We start from the raw sequence: 22,133 nt of genomic DNA on the forward strand, positions 1-22,133 counted from the left end.
CGCTATGGGTCGGAACCGACTTGATGGCACTTAACAACAACAACAACATGGTGTTGGAGGAGAATATTAAAGATAGAAAGTTAGTGTGCCAAAAGAACAAACAGATCTGTGTTGGAAGAAGTACAGCCAGGCTTCGTCTCTCACACTTTGGACATCTTGTCAGGAGGGACCAGTTGCTGGAGAAGGATATCATGTTTGGTAAAATGGAGGATCGGGGAAAGAGGAAGACCCCCAAATGGACTGACACAGTGGTAGCAGCGATGGACTCAAATATAGCAATGATTATGAGGTTGGTGCAGCACTGGGCAATGTTTCCTCCTGTTGTGTCAACTTGATGGCACCTAACAACAACAACAAATGCATAGCCATTACTGTGCTAACTGCTGTGCTCTGTGTGTGTAGGAGCAGAGCATCAATGCTTGTACATGTAAGGGAGTTGTGGGAGAAAGACACTGATTTTCCAGTGTAAAACTCTTTTTTTACACCATGGACATGTCTTTCTTCTCAGGTTGATGTTGTTGTTAAGGACCATCAAGTCAGTTCTGACTCTTAGTGACCCTGTATAGGGTTTCCAAGGAGCAGCTGGTTTGAACAGCCACCCTTGCTGTTCAGATGACCTTGTGGCCCAGTACTTTATCCCACAGCGCCACACCAGGACTTTTACTAGGTTGAGTAGCTAAAAAAAATTAAACCATTAAAAATGGAATAATATTAAATGCAATGTGGCATCCCAGATTGTGTCCTATAGCAGAAATAAGACAGTAGAAGAAAAACATATGAAATCTGATTAACATTCAGTTAAAAGTAACATGCCAATGTTGGTTTCTTGGTGTTGGGGGAACGGTCTGCCTCTACACCTCCCATCCAGGCTGCCTCAGGAAAGGCCTAGAACATTTCTCTAAGAAGACTGGGAATTGGGTGACCTCTCACTCCCAGCTCTTTCTCATTATCAGAGTAGTCTTCCCCTTGTTTGGGACCCACAATAGCTTTCTGTCTTTCACACATGTGGGCACCATACGGCACCTGACAAATCCCGCTCCCAAATCTATTCCCAGTTGGGGGCTGAGGGGGGCCAAGCTCTTTTGTACTCCAACATGAAAGGGGTGAACATAAAACACATGCCTTGCACCAGCCATACTCAGGGTGAGCCTGCTGGTCATGAGAGACTGGTGCCCACTACTGAAGAGGATCGTGTTCTGTCTCTGCTCTATGTGCGTAAAGTGTTGCTAGAACAGATATGTAGACTTTTGCTGGTGATTGTGGACCCTACCTGGACACTTGGTTCTGAGAAATGAATCTTGGCGATGTTACCATTAGAGAAAAATGGGTAAGGGTATTTTGCAACTCCCTGTTGCAACTTTTCTGTAAGTCTAAAATTTAAACATTTTATGAAAAATTGAATAATAGCCATACTACACACTAGTATGAAGTTACCAAAAGAATTAGATAGCTCTAGTAATACATTTACTACCATGGAAAGGTTCCAAGACGTAGTATTACACTGAAAAGCAAGTCGAAGACCTTATATGAAATCCTATTGTGTGCATTTTATTTTTAAAAAAGCAAGTATGTGTTTGTATATGTAAAGACAGGTTCACATATAACATCTAACAATGCTGTTGTTATTAAGTGCTGTTGAGTTAGTTCTAACTCATGGTGAACCTGTAACAAGGTTTCCAAAGAGCAGCTGATGGGTTTGAACCACTGACTTTTCTGTTAGCAGGCCATGCTTATTCTACAGCACATGATCAGGACTCCTAACAATAGTTAGTTCAAACTTTAAGTAAAATGCTTGGGTATAGGTGAAAATAACAGATGATGGAGTTGTACCGTGAATTATTTTAACTATATACCCAAGCATTTTACTTAAATTTGTATAATAACCATCATTAAAAAAAAATTTTTAATCACATGGGTAAATTGATTGTTGACAATCAATTAAATGAGGAAAATATAATCTTCTAAACAAATAGTGCCTGGACAACTGAATATCTGCATGTAAAACCATTAAGTTTGTTCCCTACCTCACACCATACATGAAAATTAATTAATAAATGGATCATAAACCTAAATGTAAGAGCTAAAATTGTAAAGGAAAAGAATTCTAGAAGAAAATATAGCAGTAAATACTCATGATATTGGGTTAGAAACTGGTTTCCTAGATACAATATCAAAAGCACAAACAACAAAAGAAAAAAATAGATATATTAGATTTAATAAAATTAACAAATTGTTGGACATAAGGAGCTTTGGTAGCATAGTGGTTACGAATCTGGCTGCCAACCTCAAGGTCAGCAGTTCGAAACTACCAGCTGTCCCGCGGGAGAAAGATGAGGCTTTCTGCTCCTGTAAAGATTTACAGCCTCGGAAACCCTGTACAGGGTCGCTATGAGTTAGAACCGACTCCATGGCACATAACCACCACCACCACCACCATAACCGAGAAGATGAAAAAGTAGCTTATAGAATGTGAGAGAATATTTGCAAATCATATATCTGATAAGAACCTAGTTGCTGCATGATAGTGCACTAGACCACAAGGTCAGTTTGAACCGCAAAGTCAGTGGTTCAAACTCATCAGCCGCACCTAGGAGACCTTACACAGGGTTGCTATGAGTCAGCACTGACTTGATGGCACTTAACAACAACATAGAGAATGTATATAGAACTCATAATTCGATGACAAAAAAGACAAGTGACCCAATTTTAAAACGTGTATATTTTCTCAAGAAGGTATATAAATGGCCAATATGCACAGTTTAAGATTCCCATTAACCATTGCTATACGGCACTGAGTCAATTCTGACTCATAGTAACCTACAGGACAGAGCAGAATTGCCCCATAGGGTTTCTGAGGCTAAAATCTTATGGGAGCAGATTACCAGCTCCTTTCTTCCATGGAGTAGCTGGTAGGTTCAAATCAACTCTCCAATTAGCATCCTAGCACTCAACTCTAGCTTCACTAGGGCTTCTATTAATCTTCGTTGTTAGATGCTGTCGAATCAGTTCCAACCCACAGCAACTCTGTACAGGATTTCCCAAACTGTAAATCTTTATGAGAGCAGAAAGCCTCATCTTTCTCCTGCAGAGCAGCTGGTGGGTTCCAACCACTGACCTTGTGGTTAGCAGTCCAGTGCTTATCCTACAGCACCACCATGAGCCCCCTAGAGATAAAAATACAACGCATTTGTGTCCCAGTGCCTGTGTGAATAATTATTGAACTCAACTGGGCTCTGCAGGCCCGGGCCCAGTCGGCAGCCCTGAGCACTGACCTGTCGTCGTGGACATAAGCCACGTAGAAGAGAAGCAGGATGCAGTACTGTCTCTCACGACCAGTTCCCTTCACATACTGGCAGCCCGACAGGAAGGCAAGGCTTTCCGGGCCCCTGCTGTTTATCTGGGGCAACCCGAGCTGCAGGAGCTTAGTTACTGCAGTGAGTTCTGCGGAGGGAACAAACAGAGAGAGCCAGACAGAGAGTACCCCGCAGGTATTTATCATACGGAGTGCCTGAGTATCTCCTAGGGAGCAGGAGTACTGCACAGGGAAGGAGGAGATCAGACTCTTCTTCCTCTATGCAGTTTTGGGTCTACCAAGACAGACTACAGTTAACACATGGAAAAACATGAAATTACTTCAAGAAAGCATCATTCATGAAGCAAATACTGCTGAATGATGATGCACGGAGATTGTAATCACTGCAATGAAATGATGAGTACAAAACCGATGTTCTCCCATGTAAACTATCACTCAGTTCACAACAAAAACTTAAAAAAAAAAAAAAAAAACATGTAGCAGTGTTGAAATGCCAGAAGTGAATTACAAAAAAAAAAGAGAAAGAAAGCAAACGTCATTCACTCATGTGACAAACTTTGCGTAACTGTCCTAGGCCAGGCTGTGAGCCCCAGATCGTACCTCAAGGAGCTGGCAGCTGGTAGGCGGAGGCAGACAATTGCTATACAGTGATGAATACCCTGCTCGGAGTAAGAAGGGAATGACTCATGCTGCCGGGGTCAGGTGGGGAGAGCCAGCCTCTCAGAGGAGTAGGGATGTGCAAAGTGAGGCGGGAACTGGCAGAGAAGGGAGGAAAGAGAATGCTAGGGGCACCGTGAGAAGGTATTTGAAGCCCATTAGTAGGTGGACTGGACCACCGGGAAAGAGATGAGGAACAGTGTGATGTCATTTTAGCTAGACTGCAAAACACCTACAATGCTTCTGAAAGAAGCATTTTATTCTGAAGGGCAGAGATGCCTAGAGTTTTCCAATAAAACCTCTGTTTCATAAGAGAAAAACTAAAACCTAACTCGTTGCAGTTGAGTCCCTCCTGACTCATAGTGTCTCTATGTGGTGATGGTGATGTGCCATGGAGTCGGTTCTGACTCATAGCGACCCCGTATAGGGTTTCTGAGGCTGTAAATCTTTATAGGAGCAGAAAGCCTCATCTTTTTCCAAAGAACAACTGGTAGTTTCAAACTGCAGAGCTTGAGGTTAGCAGCCCAACTCGTAAGCACTGCACTACCAGAGCTCCTTGTGACTCTCAATGACAGAGTAAAACTACCCTTGGGGCTTCCAAGGCTGTAGTCTTCATGGGAACATACGGTCACATCTTTCTCCCATGGAGTGGCTGGGGGATTCAAACCACCGACCTTTCAGTTAGCAAATGAGCATTTTAACCACTGTGGCAACAGGTGTCTTTTCATAAAAGAAAAGGTGTGTTCATATTGAAAGCATCAAATTTAAATAAAATCAACTTCATGGAACATCCACTGAACTACCCTTATTTTCACATGTCATCACACACCAGGAGGAACTCCATCACTATTAGACACTGTTCCATAACTGATGTTGGGAACCACAGCTGATGATGGCCAGGGGAGTTATGTGTTCAAGACTCAGCTTCCAGATAGATCATTCCAACTACAGGTGAAGATGGTTGGAGGATGAGAGACTGAAAGCAGGGAACTGATCTGGAGGGCTATTGGACTGGCCCCTCAAGCTAAGATTATGGACTCAGGGCCAAAAACAGGGGCAAGGGTAGAGCGACGGTGGAGACTGTCCCACAGAAATTTGGTAGCAGAGCCAGGTCAGAGCTCCTAACTCCAAGTTGAGTATTTTTTCAATCAAGCCATACTATTCTCAATATGACTGTTAGCATTAATACCTTGGAACCTCACTCATTTGCTTGTCCTTTGCTCCTGACATCTAAGAGAATGAAGTGGTCACAATGTAAGTCCTGATGCTCCAAAGTGTGTCCAGATGTATCTAAAAGGGCAGATGTGCTGGGCTTCCCTTGATCTGACAAGAGCCACTACCAGCAGCAGAGCCGAACAGCTGGCACAAGAGGCTGCAGTGACGAGGCTGCCCTTAGGCTGCCAGTGCATGAGGGACAGCACCACCTTCCTCTGCAGGTCAAACGGTACCTGAGCAGTCCGCGGACTGGACACATGCAGGACCAGTGACCAATGCAGTGCGATAACTAGAGCCAAGCCATACTGGAAATAATGAAAACGCTCACCAGGGCCTCTGCCTCCCTCAGCACTGCATCTGAGAGGGACAAAGATAGAGGCTTGGGAAGGAAAGAAAAGAAACGGGGGTCAGCAGAGAGTCTTAGCCACCAAGAAGGTAAACTATTTGGTGAATGAAATAAAATGGCAATAATTAAATTATTTACTGTTACACCAAGAGAAGTCTAGGATGGAGGAACTCCTTAGAGCAGAGAGCATAAGGTAAGCATCACTGCACCCACGACAACACTGAGGAATCCCCCGGAAACAAAAGAAGCTCAATGCATAGTCAACAAAAAGAAAAGTTTCTCAGCTCTCAGCACTGCATGGGCTATTCTCTGCCTAAATTTTACACAGACCTCCTCACCTCATTCAGACCTCTGCTCAAATGTCCCTGCCTCCTCCCCTATACTACCCACTAACCCTTTACCTGATGCTATTTTCCTCACATTGTTGTTGTTAAGTGCCGTAGACTCAGTTCTGACCCATAGCGACCCTGTATAGGGTTTCCAAGAAGCAGCTGGTGAGCTTAAACTCCCAATCTTGCAGTTCAAACCAACTTTGCAGTCTAACGCATTAACCCACAGTGCCACGCTATCAATCCCTGACACTGTATTAAACATATATTTGCTTATTCCTGCCTCAAAAGTATCAAGAGAAAATGGAAGAAATATACAGAATCACTGCACTAAAAAGAAATGGTCAACATGTAACCATTTTAGGATCAAGAACTAATGTTACCAAAGGAGAAAGTCCACATTTCACTGAAGGCATGAGTGAGAAACAAGGACCTAAAATTTTATATTTCAATGAACAGATGTAATAATGACATTGCTCACTGGTCTAGGCCAAGAAATTTGGACGACAGCTACTTGGTGAACTAGCAGGAAGAGAGAGATGTTTGTGACCATTCCAAAAACAAAAAAGGTGACCCAACGGAATGCAAAATTTATTTAATATTTTATACGAGTAAAATTACGCTAAAGATCATTTTTTAATGGTTGCAGCAATACAACGGGGAACTGCCGTAAGTTTAGGCTGAATTCAGAAGAAGATTTAGAACGAAGGATCTCATTACTGACATGAGATATACCTTGGCTGAAAGAAAATTCCAGGAAGATGTCTCCTTGTACTCTGTTGAGTACTGTGGTGTAGTGAATTATGCAATGGCTTTTTTCCAGCCATAGTCTGTAACTCCCACCAATGTTTTGGCCTTGCTGAGGTTGGGTAAGAGAAGCTGGGGGATAATGCTAAGAGGATTATAGGATTCAGCTGTGAGTGGTTAGCAGAGTTCCTTGTCATTATAAACTAACGTGTATTAAATGAGCCATCTAAGAAGCAGGAGGGAGGGTCTCACCACTATCAAAGAAGCAGAGCTGACAGTGGGGTGCATCCTTTGGACACTGAGATCTCTGAGCACTGAATTTCCTGGACCAGGAACAGAAAGCTGTCACACCAGAGGAATGGCAGAGGAGCAGCAGCTGAATCAAGAGTGAAAGCATGATTCTCATACAATTTGATGAACTTGACCTACACCTATGGAAGCAGTAGCTCAAAAGAGGGAATAAATCCTTACAGCAAGAATAATTCCCACCCCTCCTACACACAGAGTAGACTGGGATGGGCAACTTGGACATTGGCTACCCAAAATGGGGGGTGGGGGGGGCTACAAAGGCAAGAAGTGACTGGCTTACAAGCTCTCAAGAGGGAACCTAGATCCAGAGGGCCTGGAGGATGGTAGAATCTCCAGTAAGTAGCATTCAATCTGACTAGGCGGGGCTGATGCAATGAAATGCAGAAGGGTCTCCAGTGATACAATAGTGAATAATTGTTATCAGGACTGATTGTGAGGATTGGAAATGTAAAGGTAGACGTTTTATAGCAAGGAGGGGAGTGATTAACTTTTCAGTCTAGGAGCGAAGGTCCCTAGGACCATCAAGGGAGAAGAGCAGAGAGCAGGACCCTAACCAGAGAAGCAGTGATGCCTGAAATAGAGCCAGAGATGATGACGTGGAGTGATGGAGCAGCTGGAGACATTAGATCCAGAGAGGGAAAGCTACGGTGTGCTGAAGACCTGGGGGGGCACGGGGGAAGGATTGCATGGAGGGGATTGTAACCATGGCAATGAGACGATATACGATAGAATGAATGTAAAACTAATGTTCTCCCATGTAAACTATCACATAATTCACAATAAAACATTAAAAAAAAAGAGTGAAAGCATGAGACAGAGCGCTGGGCTTCCCGGCCCAAAGAACAAGTAACGTTGACTGACTATGGGCATGATGCTTGCTTGTAGACTGGGATATCTCTGAGTGCTTAATTCAGGGTGGACTAGGTTTGCTAGCCCATGAAGCTAGAGCTGAGTGCCCTCAGGCTGAGGCTTATGATGGAGTGGTGTGCTCTGTGAGTATCTGTCAAAAGTCCTAAACCATTGCCTGAGCAGAGAGAGGACTGTCTGTGGGCACAGCTGAGGAGAAGTGGGCCTGACTGGAAAAACTGTGCCCTAAGCATTTCTGACCTGTTCACTTCCCTATAAGCTGGTTGTTGTATTGTGGTGGTTTGCATATTGCTATGATGTAGTGCTGCAGGGTAATGTTCTGGACTGCAAGGTTGGTTTGAACTTCAAGGTTGGCAGTTCAAACTCTTCAGCCGCTCCTTTGAAGCACTATGTCTTTGTTGTTAAGTGCTATCGAGTCAGTTCTGACCCATAGCGACCCTGGATAGGGTTTTCGAGGCTGTAAATCTTTACGGGACCAGAAAGCCTCATCTTTCGAACTGGTAGTTTCGAACTGCTGACCGTGAGGTTTGCAGCCCAATTCGTAACCACTACTCTACCAGAGCTCCTTTAGAAGCACTATACAAGGTCACTGTGAGTAAAAACCAACTCGATGGCACTTAACAACAACAAAATGATGCTGAAAGTTATGTCACCGGTATTTTAAATACCAGTAGGATCAGTCATAATGGACAGATTTCAGCAGAGTTTCCAGACTGACGATTAGGAAGAAGGAAAAGCGGATTACTTTTGAAAGCTTAACCACTGAAAACCTTATGAATAGCAGTGAAACATTGTGAGATATAGTCTCAGAAGATGAGAAAATGATAAAGAGCACCAGAATCTTGTCAGAGATAGTGCTGGAAGATGAGCTTCTCAGGTTGGAAGGCACTCAAAATAGGACTGAAGAAGAGTTGCCACCTCACAGGAGAGCTGGTCATGATGATACAAATGGCGTAACGCTTTCAGGACCTTAACTTGCTGATGAGGCACAACTTAAAATGAAAAGAAGTACAGCCCGAATACTCCTTAGAAGCCAGAATAATGAGATTTTGTCTCACATACTTTGGACATATGAAATAGAGTGTCTGTGAAAAAGAGAAAGGCTCTCAGCAAGATGGACTGACACAGTGTCTGCACTAATGGGCCCAAACACAGTAATAATGGTGAGGATCGCATGGAACTGGACCATTTCATTCTATAGCTCATAGGGTTGCTATGAGTCAAACCAACTTGAATATTAAGATGCACCTGACCCAAGCCAGGGTATTTTCAATAGCCTCATATACATGTGAAAGTTGAGCAATGAATAAGGTAGACTGTAGAAGAATTGCTGCATATGAGTTATGATTTTGGAGAAGAATATTAAAAGTACCATGGACTTCCAGAAGAAGAAACAAATTTGTGTTGGAAGAAATACAACCAGAATGTTCCTTAGATGACAAGACTTCATCTCCTATACTTCAAATATGTTACCAGGAGGGACCAGGCCCTGGAGAAGTACATCATGCTTGGAAAGGTGGAGCATCAACATTGTTGCTTCGCTCCCTCCACAAAAGTAAGGACTCTATCCCTACTACCTCATCACCAACACCTGAAACAGATGCTCAAGAATTATTACTTGAAATCATGAACAAAAAAATGAACAGACTGCTCAAGACATAGTGAACCATCAGTCTCTAAAGGTGAACAGGCAGCGGGCAGGAGGTCTGATGATGGGAATAATGCAGAGAGAGGATTTAGAGGGGAGGAATTCATGATTTTGAGGATCCGCCCAACCTTGAGATTCTAAGGTGCCAGGAGCATTGGATTCCATTGTCTTCTAATTCAATGATTTCACCAACCTAGGAATTAGCCTACAGTTCCATCATTCCATGGTTCCCTGGTTCCTCTGGGCAGCTCCAAGCAAAAGGGTCTTATTGTCTTAGCTAGCTACTGTTGCTAGAAATAGATATTCTACAAGGGGGTAGTTTTAACAAACAGAAATTTATTGTCTCACTGTTGAGGAGGCTAGATGTGCAAATTTAGGGAGCCAGCACTAGGGAAAAGCTTTCTCTCTCTGTCAATTCTAGAGGAAGGTCCTTGTCTCCTCTGAGCTTTTGTTCCTGGGTGGTCTTCATGTGGCTTAGCCACCTTCTTCCCCCACCTGTTTGCTTGCTTGTCTTAACCTCTTTTATATCTTGAAAGAGACTGACTCAAATACACCCTACACTAATCCTGCCATATTAACATAATCAAGACAACCTTCCCAAATAGTATTATAACCACAGGCACAGAGGTTAGGATTGACAACACTTATTTTTCTGGGGCATAATTCAATTCATACACTATTGTACTGACCCACTGCCCAGCCAGTCAACAAGACATCTAGGAAATTAGAAGGCCAGAAGGCCATGGTACAGGTTCTGACCACCATGGAATTCATATGTGGTCAGACCACAGAATCTTACCTTCTTGGGAAGGTGGGCGTGTCTTCTCTGGAGTAGAAAGGAGATTGAGGCACATGCTGTAGAGAAAACTGGAACACACCTGGTTTAGGGCTGCGTGACTTTGAGATAGAACAAGAGTGATGCTGTTACTACTTTGGCTCAGAATGTTTTACTTGTCATGTGCCCAGGCACCATTGCTTTGTGCCAGAGGCCCAGCAAATTCTAAGTACCACAGGCAGTTCCTCTGACATGAGAAAGGAGGTCCTGAGAACCCGGGAACCTGCGACCCCAAACTATGTTAGGCATTTGGCCCTCACTGAACATTTACTAATAAAGCCAAATATTACAACAAAATGTGCAAAGATCTGGGCATCAGAAAACCAAAAAGGAAGAACACACTCAGCATTTCTCAAGCTAGGGGAACTGAAGAAAATATTCAAACCGTGACTTTAGTTATTGAAGGATTCTCTGGGAAAATTATTGAATGATGCAGAAAGCATCAAAAGAAGATGGAAAGGAATACACAGAGTCACTATACCAAAAGGAAATGGTTGATGTTCAACCGTTTCAAGAGGTAGCATACGATCAAGAGCCAATGATACTGAAGGAAGAAGTCCAAGGTGCATTGAAGGAATTGGCAAAGGCACCAGGAATTGATGGAATAAAAATTGAAATCTTTCAAGAAAGTGAGGCGGCACAGGAGGCACTCACTCATCTCTACCAAGAAATCTGGAAGACAACTATCTGGCCAACTGATTGGAAGCGATCCATATTTGTGCTCATTCCAAAGAGAAGTGACCCAATGGAATGCAGAAATCATTGGACAGTATCTTTCATATCTCATGCAAGTAAAGTTTTACTAAAGGTAATACAGAATGGCTGCAATCATACATTGACATAGAACTTCCAGAGGTTCAAGCTGGATTCAGAAGAGGCAGTGGAACGAGGGATATCACTGTTGAGGTCTGATGGATCTTGGCTGAAAGCAGAGAATATCAGAAAGATGTTTACCTGTGCTTTATTGACTATGCAAAGGCTTTCGATTGTGTGGATCATGACAAGCTACTGACAACATTGCGAATTATGAATACTCCGGAACACTTATTTGTGCTCATGAAGAATCTGTACCTGGACCAAGAGGCAGTTGTTCGAACATAACATGGGAACACTGAATGGTTTAAAATTAAGAAAGATGTGTAACAGGGTTGTATTCTTTCCCCATTCTTATTCAACCTGTATGATGAGCAAATAATCCGAGAAGCTGGGTTATATGAAGAAAAACGTGGCATCAGGATTGAAGGAAAACTCATTAACAACCTGTGATAAATCAGATGATACAACCTTGCTTGCTGAAAGTGAAGAAGACTTACAATATTTACTGGTGAAGATCAAAGACCACAGCCTTTGGTATGGATTGCATCTCAACGTAAAGAAAACAAAAATCCTCACCACAGGACCAATAAGCATTCTTATCAACAAAGTAAAGATTGAAGTTGTCAAGGACTTCATTCTTCTTGGATCAACTATCAACACTCATGGAAGCAGCAGTCAAGAAATCAAACGTCATATTGCATTAGGCAAAACTGCTGCACCTTTTTAAAGTGTTGAAGAACAAAGATGTCAGCTTGAGAACTAAGGTGCGCCTGACCCAAACCATGGTATTTTCAATAACCTCATATGCATGCAAAATTTGGACAGTGAATAAGGAAAACTGTAGAAGAATTGATGCTTTTGAGTTGTGGTGTTGGAGGAGAATATTGAAAGTGCCATGGGCTGCCAAAAGAACCAACAGATCTGTGTTGGAAGAAGTGCAGCCAGAGTGCTCCTTGGAAGCCAGGAAGGCCAAACTTCCTCTCTCATACTTCGGACATATTGTGAGGAGGGTCCAGTTTCCTGACATCATGTTTGGTAAGGTGGAGGGTCAGAGAAAAAGAGGAAGACCCCCAGCAAGATGGTTTGGCAAAGTAGCAGCATCAATGGGCTCAAGTGTGGCAACAATACTGTGAGGTTGGCCCAGGATCAGGCAGTGTTTTTGTTCTGCTGTGCATAAGGTAGCTATGAGTCGGTACCAACTCAATGGCATGTATCAACAACAACAAAACATTTACTGAAGAAGCAAATCAAGAGGGATGATAGGTTCCAATAGAGCAAAACAAACAAATAAAAAAGTGCACTTTAGCTTGCAAAGGACTGAAGGAGAACAAGAGAAACAGGAAGTTGCTGAACCCAAGACAGGTATTCAAAGAGTACTGACTCTCAAACATCCACACTCTTGACTTTGAACCTACAATCCAGATGGTTCCCTGTATTCTCTCCTGAATACTGGTGTTCTGTTCTAAGACATGGTGAGCAAGTTGGACACCACTCTGGAATCACTTTTGGACTCTGGGCAGGAAAAATGGACTCTGCTGAGTAAATGCAGAGACAGGGGCAACTCAAAAACAGGACACCCAGAAACCTAACAAGACAGAGACTGAGGCAGTAATCTCACTACTGCGCACAAGAGACTTTCTCCTCAGTTGCTGGCAGCAACTCGAACATGACCTCTCTGGATGGACACAGCATCTTGAGAGGTGGTATCGAAGACAAGTGGAAACAACCTGGTACATGGAAAGAGCACCTGTGTTGAAATCCCACCCGCTGCCTTGGGCCTGTCGCTTCTCCTCTGAGGGGCTCAGTTTTCCCACTTTGACAAATGATCCCTTCCAGTTTTGATGGGACAGAGTGCCAACCCAAGTATCATATGGAATAGGAGCCTCACTGGAACCAGGTTAAAGACAACCTATAGAAGCACGTCCACGTCACATTCCTGGGGTCAATCTCCTCACAGGCCCATGACCATAACATTTTATGCAAACAATGCCCACACATTATACAGTTTTTGCCAACCATTTTCTCCCAGGTATTTTCATAAGCATGATATGATAATAGTTTTCTATATTGCATTAACAAAATTAGCATAGCACGCTTAAAGAAAATATATCACAAGGGATAGAGACGGTGCAGTGGACCCCTCCCAAAAAATGTATGTATAACATGTATGCACTATTTGCATAAAAAATACAGTAACTACACCTGCCAGAAATTCCACCTATTCAGTCAAGAGAGATGCTGGCCCCTGATTTTGCCTGGGCGCATACATACCTCAGACCACTGCAGAATCTGGCCTTCAGCTCCAGTGTCAGCCGTATGAAGGAGGAGGCAGCTTGGGAGAAATGGGAAGAAGGCAGAGGAAACCAGAACTGGTAGAGATTCCCAAGTTTGGGGCATTAAAGAGCGCTGGTTTGGGAGTTATACTGCATTTAAATTTTCCTTGACCACTCTCTACTAGTGTGACTCTGGGAAAGTTATTAAACTTTCCAAGCCTCAGTTTTGATATCTGTAAAATGGCAGTAATGATAACCATCTAACAGTAAAGTTAAGATGAAGGTCTACAGAACATCTTAACAAGTACTTTTCTTCAGAGAAGGTGTGTGGTGGGCTCTGACTGGAGCCTCCGGGGCATTCTTAAAGAAATGCTGATACACTTGAGAATGGCTTGGACTGCTGCATATCCCTTGCATCTACTCAACAATGGGCAAAGTGGACACGGATTCTGAATAAATACACAAAGATGATACTCTGCACGCTCTGGGCAGCTGCCAGAAGGGTATCTGTCCCCACCCAACGTCCACATTTGCTGTTGCCTACCAAGCTTCTTGGAGAACTTCTCCCTCATGTGGGGAACAATAGTAAAGAGGCTGTGTAAAGTTGACAGGAAAACTTCCATCAGGGCTGGATGGGTGGTCTGCTCTGAGTGCCTCTGCAAAAGAACCAGCATAGACCACCAGGACTGAATCTCTGAAGAAGAAAAAAACCAGTATCCCATCTAGCAAGGGCACACAAAAAAATCTACAGAATCTGAAGTCACACACCTCGATCCAAGGCTTGGATCCGTCACTTAACGATCATATAAGATACTTCACGTGTCCAAGACTCTGGTCCCAAGGATAAAAAGACCTACCTCCCAGGAACAAGAGTAAGAAGAAGACCTACTCCCAGAAACAAACAAAGCCTGATGTGTAAAAACACTTCTAATGGTTTTATTACTAAAACCATAATAGCATATAGTTAACCAATTGCCTTTACATTTACTATTTTCTGTAATGCTGGAGCATGACCACAAAGTAGCTTAGTGCAGTAGACAAGCTCTGGATTCAGAAAAGAAAAACTCAGCCTCTCATCCAAGATCTGCAGCAAGGCCCATGTGTTTGTCCTTGGTCAGTCATCTCGCTTCTCTGGGTCTCATTTCCCACATCTGTCCATAGCCAGGGCCTCAGAGGCATTCTTTTTATAGAATACTTTTGCTTTGGTTTTTAAATCAAGTTGGGTTCTTTCGTTTCATTTTTTCATTATGTTATTGTTGTTAAGTATCGGCCAGTCAGTTCTGACCCATAGCAACCCTGTATAGGGTTTTCAAGGAGCAGCTGATAAGCTTGAACCACCGACCTTGTGGTTCAAACAGACTTTGCAGTCCAGCGCATTAACCCACAGTGCCACACTAGGACTCCCTTTTTCATTATAGAAGCAATATAAACTCCTTAAAGAAAAATTGTAAAATACAGCAAAGGAGAAAGCAGGAACAATATCACGACTCTGGGAGTCCATCTAGCTGAAACGTATGTAAACCTAGAGGGAGGCAGAGCAGAGAAAATGAACATGAGTTACCCAGGCTGTTCTGAATCAGTGTGCGTGAGTCAGGGCTGCGGGCCTGGCTGCTCCTCCACCCACAATACCTACAGACCCGCCTTGCCAGGCTCACTGGCTTCTTCAGGGAGATGCAGCCCTCTTCCACCAGAGCCAGAGCCCTACTGCCACCTACTGTTCCCAGCATGTGTTTAGGAGGTGTCCTTCCCCAACAAACAGGGACTCCACAGGATGGCCAAGCATCAAGCTGCAGAGGATTCACCCAAGGTCACTTGGGAGCCAACTGCTCTGAGCCCTGCTTTTCCTCTTACCTCAATCTCAAGTCAGCTCAAAGCGAAGCTCTTCCTGACCAGGTGTCTTATCCTTGTGGCCCCCTCTCAATTTTCAGAACACAAACACGTGTTCCATAGTGAAGCTTCATCTTAGACAATCAACAGCTGCTTTTTACAAGACTTGTGCTTGCTTTATAACCCTAAGGATCTGTCACCCTCTGTGACTTTTGGTTTCTACATCTATAAAGTGGGAGATGCTATAGTGCTCATCCCACAGGGTCACTGGGAGGATTAGATCCACTGAATATGAGGCCCTTCCACTCCAGAACCACTATCTATTTACTGTTCCTGCTTTCTACCTTTTCTTATGGAGTCCTGGTGTGGCAAACTGTAGGCTAAGCACTGGACTGCTAACTCCAAAGTCAGTGGTTCAAACCCACCAGCTGCTCCGTGGAAACCCTAAGCAGGGTGATTATGAGTTGCCACCTACTTGATAGCAGTTAACAACAACCTTTTCATAAGAGGCAACTAATTATTTTGCAATGAAGAACTACACTTAATTGTAAAAATCAAAGGAAAGGTGGCTATAGGAATGACACTCTGAGGCTCTTAGAAGGTCCAATTATACAGGTGCTGGCCTGCGCTTCTCAGCCTGCCTCCCCCGAGCTCACACTGCCCACCAGTGTGTGTGCAGGGGACCCACCATCACCATGGGGACACACAAGGAGTCACAAGCACTGAGGAGAAATTCTGAGAAGGCCTCCAAGGTGTCTTCCTTCTCAGCACTGGGAGCAGTGAATGGATTCTCCTGGGCTGAAGGCTCACTCTGGAATTCCACAGCCAACCTGAGAAATCAACATGCAAATATGTTCACTCACTTACAGAGCACAGAGAACCCTCGTTGGGGGAGCCTGAGTTTGGGGCCCAGGGAAAGTATTCTCAACAACAGATCTGGAGAAGACAGGGACCTCAACGAGGAGAGGACCCTGTCAGTTCAGTTTCTGACGCTTTCCTCCCCTGCGTCTTGAACCCTACTTCACGTACTGTCCTAAACACACACACTGCTTGCTTGCTGTTTCGCATCTCTGCTCTGCCCATGTGTTCTCTCTCTACCTGGAGTGCCTTCCTTGAACTCTTGACTGCCTCTTGAATTCCACACAGACACACAAAACTGTCTCATCCCAGAGACTGTGAGCTCCCAGAGGCTGGGAATCATTCTTACTGACTTTTCTACCCCTGATGTCTAGCACCAGGCTGCATACCATGGATTTAACAGACATTTGCTCACTGAGCTGAATTAAGTGGACAAGCATTCAGTGACCACCTACCATGCCAGCTTAGGGATCTGGGGGAAGCAGGCTGAATGCGACATAGCATAGGAGTGAGGACTTGGTGGTGGTTGTTAGCTACCATCGAATCAGCCCCTGACTCATGGTGGTCCCTATACAACGGGCTCAAACCACTGTGATGCATACGTTTTTCATTGGTGAATGTTCTAAAACAGCTTGCCAGGCCTTTCTTCCTGGTTTGTCTTGGTCTGGAAGTGCTGCTGAAACCTCTTCCACATCATAGCAAGCCTCCAAGGACAGATGGGTGGTTGCTACACATGAGGTACATTGGCAGGAATCGAACCATGGTCTCACACATGGAAGGTGAGAACTCACGGAATCACCACTCACCCCGAGTAAAGGTTGTACCAGGAGAGAATCTTCAGTAGAAATTTCCTACCCACCTATTACATCCTTGAACCTCGTGCAACCTCCCAACCCCACCCCAGGCCTCACTCTGGTTTTCTAGCCAGAGTAACAGAAATCAAGTGCTGCTTCTAGAACTTCATCCTTGGTCTCAGTTCCCTTTCCCTCCCACCCTTCACACAGGCACCACACAGGGAACCTACCTGCAGGCGTTCCGAAATCCCTCCAGGGTGCCCAAGAGGAACTCTCCCCTCTGCAGAATGGCCTTCTCCGAACCTCTGCTCGAGGTGTGGCCCTGAGGTGAAATCAGAGAGAGGAACCTGTTGGTCAAGGATCTATTCTGTGTCTGGGTGTAATCTACTGACCTCGTCCCCTACGCTCGATTCTGACACTTAACACTTTTCAGTGGCTCTTGGTTAGATCCTCACCAATCTAGCCATTTAATAGCTCCTTAAAAAATGGCAGAGAAGGATGCCTTAACCTGTCTCCCAGTGAACCACATGACTGGTCTATTAGATGGGCTAATGACATTATGGTTGTTGATGGTAGGTGCCAACTATGAGTCCAACTCATAGTGACCCTGTATAGGTTTCCAAGATGTGGCTGATGGATTTGAACCAACAACTTTGTGGCCAGCAGTCCAGTGCTTATGCTACAGTGTCATAACAGCCTTATTGGTTATTAATGCCTATATTAGTTTCTTCAAAACATAAGAAAATCCCTATTACATTAGGTATAAAGAACCTAGTGTCCAAAGTTCGTCCTGAAAGACACATCAGCATTCACACTGACAGGATCGTTTCTAATGTCTTCAGTCCATGGACCACTCAAAGCCAACCCAGTATAACACACTGGACACTGGCCAGATTCTTTATGTAATTCTAGTGACTGCAGCCTGAAGTGATTTTGTGATCATGTTTATCATACCTGCTTGGATGACATAAGAGATGAAGTACATAGGGCTGGAAACAAATACCCTGGGATTTGACTATCTAGGCACAGGGCCTTGCTAGTTTTGAACCTTGGAGAACAATTTAATTCCTCTGAACCTCAGTCCTGGTAAGGCGCTATAGAAAGACTAAGCACTGGGTCGTAAGACCAGTTTAAACCTCAAGGTCAGTGGTTCAAACCCACCAGCTGTTTCTCAGAAACCCTATACAGGATTGCTGTGAGTCAGAACTGACTCTATGGCACTTAACAACAACAATCTTTAAGCCTCAAAGCTCTACATTTGGAAAAACTACCATTGCATTGTATGTGTGTGTGTGCAGCTGAGAATCTGCTATGAAATCGCCTCTGATGGGAAGGCAATGCACTCACTATCCTTCTAAAACCTCCTACAGCGTAACTGCTGAAGGAAGCAGGCTGCAGTGCACTAACCAGGGGTCTCCTGTTCATCGGGGTCTGAGAGACATCTGCACACCGGCTCAGCATGGCTTCGATCAGGGCCCGCAGCACGCGGTACTGCACTGGTGGGGAGCTCTGGTGGTCTTTCCTGCATCCAGAGAGACAAGAGCAGGATTAGGGCAAGGCAAGGGTCATCCCAGGAGACTCAGGGATAAAGAAGAGGGGTGGGTACAGTGCAGTGTGGAGGATCAGAGCGTGGGCCCACGGTCTGATCCAGGAAGTATGGCTCTAATAGCTGCATGATTTGTGCACACACCTTATCCTCTTATAGCCCTCAGTTTCCTCTCTACTAAACAAGGATTCAAGTACTCTCCCCAGAGAATTATTCTGAGGTCAAAGTAGGTACCATATACCAAGCACTTAACACAACACTTAGCTCACAGTAAGTTCTCACATGACTATTATTGTTGTTATTAAGGATACAGAGGGCTTTCTCCTGGTGAGAAAATCAGGTTTGTTCCCTGGTGAAAGAAGGAAGAACTGTTTAGAGTTGAAGATGCATCAAGAGATCTGTATGACCACTGTTCTTGAATAAATAATAAGCTTTCCTGGGGAAGAAAGATCAAACTGGCTTTCAATCACCCCGCAAGGAAAAATATGGCCAGTAGGTAAATAAAACGGTTACTTCAAAAGTTTGTGGAAAATATAATCAGCACATAATGGGATATTATGTGAACTTTTTGAATCACCCTCATATTCATAGGGCCTAGATTTTATGTCAGTCTGAGTGTTATGGATTGAATTGTGTCTCCCAAAAATAAGTACTAAAGTCCTGCCCCCTCTACCTGTGGATGACTGTGGTCCTGTTTAAAGATGTTACGGTCATGAGCTTGTATCAGCAGTGTAAGGTGAGTCCTAAACTTAATCACTTCTGAGTTACCGTGAGGTTTCTTTTAAATGTAGTTCTGAAAGTATCCTTTCAAGCTAGAGTATTCCCTTATCATTCTAATATCTTTCTTGCTTAAATACAAATGTGATGGCTGGAGCTGAAGCCGCCTTCTTGGTCCACTAGGCTGAAGCTGGGTATCAAAGTTCATGTAGCAAGACGCTAAAAGGAACACGGCTCTCTGATGATTATGGTGTCTCATACTACTCTGGACAACCTAACCAGACTCTTACATGAAGAAAAATGAACTCAGTATTGTTTAATCTACTGAGCCCTGGTGTGGTTGCTACAGGATAAGCACTGGACTGCTAGCTGCAAGGTCAACAGTTCAAACCCACTAACCCTATACAAGGACTGTATGAATTGGAACGGACTCGACAGCACAAAACAACAACAAATATACTATAAATTTAAACTGTTACTTGAAGATAAATTCCAGCTGCTCCATTCTTATCCTTCCAATTTGCAGACATTGGTAAGGCTTATAAAGCCAGTGTTGACCAAGGTTCAGATCCAATTCCTTGGGCCAGAAATTTCACTTTCAGAAATTTATCTTATAGAAATTCTCCTATAGATAAAACATACATACAAGAAAATTCTCTACCATACTATTTATGACAGCAACACTATTAATGATGGCAAACAGCCCACATTTCTATTAATAGGGGACTGTTTCAATAACATCTTATGCTGCCATATGATGGCATATTACACCGTCCTTTAAAACTATGAGAAAGACTGATGCACGGTGATAGGAAAGGTAGACATAATACCAAGCTAAAGAAAGGAGGCTTGTGAAAAGTATGTCTAAAGAGAAAGGACAAAATAAATAAAGTATGGATAAAATAATACATGGTATTGATCAATTGTTGTTGTTGTTAGTGCCAGAGGTTCAATCTGGATTCAGATGAGGACATGGAACAAGCCATATCATTGTTAACATCAGATGGATCTTGGTTTGAAAGCAGGGGATACAAGAAATATATGTACCTGTATTTCATTGACTATGCAAAGGCTTTCATCTATGTGGTTCATGACAAGCTATGGACAACATTGCAGAGAATGAGTATTACAGAATACTGAATTGTGTTCATGAGGCAGTCATTTGAATAGAACAAGAAGACACTGAATGATTTAAAATTAGGGTTGCATTCTTTCACCATACTTATTCAACCTATAGGATAAGCAAATAATACAAGAAGCTGGATTATATGAAGAACAAGGTGGTATCAGGATTGGAGGAAGACTCATTAGCAACCTGAGATATACAGATGATACAACCTTGCTTACTGAAAACAAAGAGGACTTAACATAATTACTGATGAAGAACAAAGACCACACAGGCTTCAGTATAGGTTGCACCTCAATATAAAGCAAATAAAAATCCTCACCAATAAATAACATTATGATAAATGGAGAAAAAGACTGAAGTTGTCAAAGACTTCATTTTGCTTGGATCCACTATCAACACTCATAGAAAACCAGACAATATACTGCAGTAGACAAATCTGCGCAAGACCTCTTTAAAGTGTTCAAGAGCAGAGATGTTAGCTTGAGGACTCACGCAGTGCATTGACCCAAGCTGTGATATTATCAATAACCTCATATGCATGCAAAAGCTGAGCCATAGAAGCATTGATGCTTTTGAGTTATGGTGTTGGAAGAGAATACTGAAAGTGCCATGGGCTGCCAAAAGAACCAACAGATCTGTGTTGGAAGAAGTGCAGCCAGAGTGCTCCATGGAGGCCAAGATGGCCAAACTTCGTTTCTCTTACTTCGGACATATTGTCAAGAGGGACCAGTCACTGGAGAAGGATATTATGTTTGGTAAAGTGGAGGGTCAGAGAAAAAGAGGCAGACCCCCCCAGTGAGATGGATTGGCCAAGTGGCAGCATCAATGGGTTCAAGCATGGCAACAATTGTGAGGTTGGCCCAGGATCGGGCAGTGTTTTGTTCTGTTGTGCATAGGGTCACTATGAGTCGGTACCGATCAATGGCACCTAACAACAACATATGTATGTGAAAGCTGGACAGTGAATAAGGAAGACCACAAAAGAATTGATGCATTTGAGTTATGGTGTTGCACAAAAATATTAAAATACCATGGACTGCTAGAAAAACAAACAAATCTGTCTTGGAAGAAATACAGCCAGAATGTTCCTTAGAGACTTCGTCTCCTATACTTCAGACAAATCAGGAGGGCCCAGTCTCTGGAGAAAGACAACACGCTGGGTAAAGCAGAGGAAGACCCCCAATGAGATGGATTGGCACAGTGGCAGCAGAGCTGGATTCAAGCTTAACAATGCTTGTGAGGAGGGCACACGACAGGGCAGTGTTTCACTCTGTATGTATAAGGTCACCATGAGTCGGAACCGACTCAATGGCACCGAATAACTCAAAAATCTTTATGGGAGCAGATCATTACCCATTAGTGGTTCAAACTGTCAAGTTTCTGGTTAGCAACCAAGTATTTAATTGTTACACCGCCAAGGCTCCTTAAACAGCTATTACTTTTTAAGAACAAAGAGAACATTTTTAAGTAAAAATACAAATCTCCAGTCATGTAACTCCAGAGAATAGAGCAGACACACTTTTCTTCTCATCCTTTTAACACCCCAAAAAAATCACAGGAGGAATAAACCTTTACAGACGACAGGAGCAAAATCATCAGTAGACCACAGACATTAACAAATTCCTACAAGGTGAAAAGGTACTAAAAGTATACGAGGTTGCACCATGTTCCTCCCAAATTCATATCCACTAGAACCTCAGAATGTAAACTTATTCAGATATAGTGACTTTGCAGATGCTCTTAATTAAATTAAAGCCACACTGGATTGGATTAAGTATGGGCCTGAATCCAATGACTGGTAGTGTTAATGTAAGTGACATCAAGTCAGTTCTGACTTGTAGCGACCCTGTATAAGGGTTCCAAAGAGCGGCTGGTGGGTTTGAAGCACCAACCTTGTGGTTAGCAGT

General features: G+C 43.5%; 1 protein-coding gene across 1 annotated transcript in view; it reads right to left on the reverse strand.

Moving 5' to 3' along the window:
• MEI1 (meiosis inhibitor 1) overlaps window positions 1–22,133 on the reverse strand; it is a 104,615-nt gene that overhangs the window by 35,660 nt on the left and 46,822 nt on the right. Inside the window, exons 12-18 of the mRNA XM_006866865.1 lie at window positions 18,242–18,356; window positions 17,065–17,156; window positions 15,871–16,012; window positions 13,900–14,011; window positions 13,354–13,414; window positions 10,231–10,328; window positions 3,273–3,441 (exon numbers count right to left, since the gene is read on the reverse strand). Of these exons, the coding sequence (XP_006866927.1) occupies window positions 3,273–3,441; window positions 10,231–10,328; window positions 13,354–13,414; window positions 13,900–14,011; window positions 15,871–16,012; window positions 17,065–17,156; window positions 18,242–18,356 (789 nt within the window). The remainder of the gene's footprint in view (window positions 1–3,272; window positions 3,442–10,230; window positions 10,329–13,353; window positions 13,415–13,899; window positions 14,012–15,870; window positions 16,013–17,064; window positions 17,157–18,241; window positions 18,357–22,133) is intronic.

The sequence above is a fragment of the Chrysochloris asiatica genome, unplaced genomic scaffold (genome assembly GCF_000296735.1).
Source record: "Chrysochloris asiatica unplaced genomic scaffold, ChrAsi1.0 scaffold00097, whole genome shotgun sequence".
In the NCBI taxonomy this organism is placed as follows: domain Eukaryota; kingdom Metazoa; phylum Chordata; class Mammalia; order Afrosoricida; family Chrysochloridae; genus Chrysochloris; species Chrysochloris asiatica.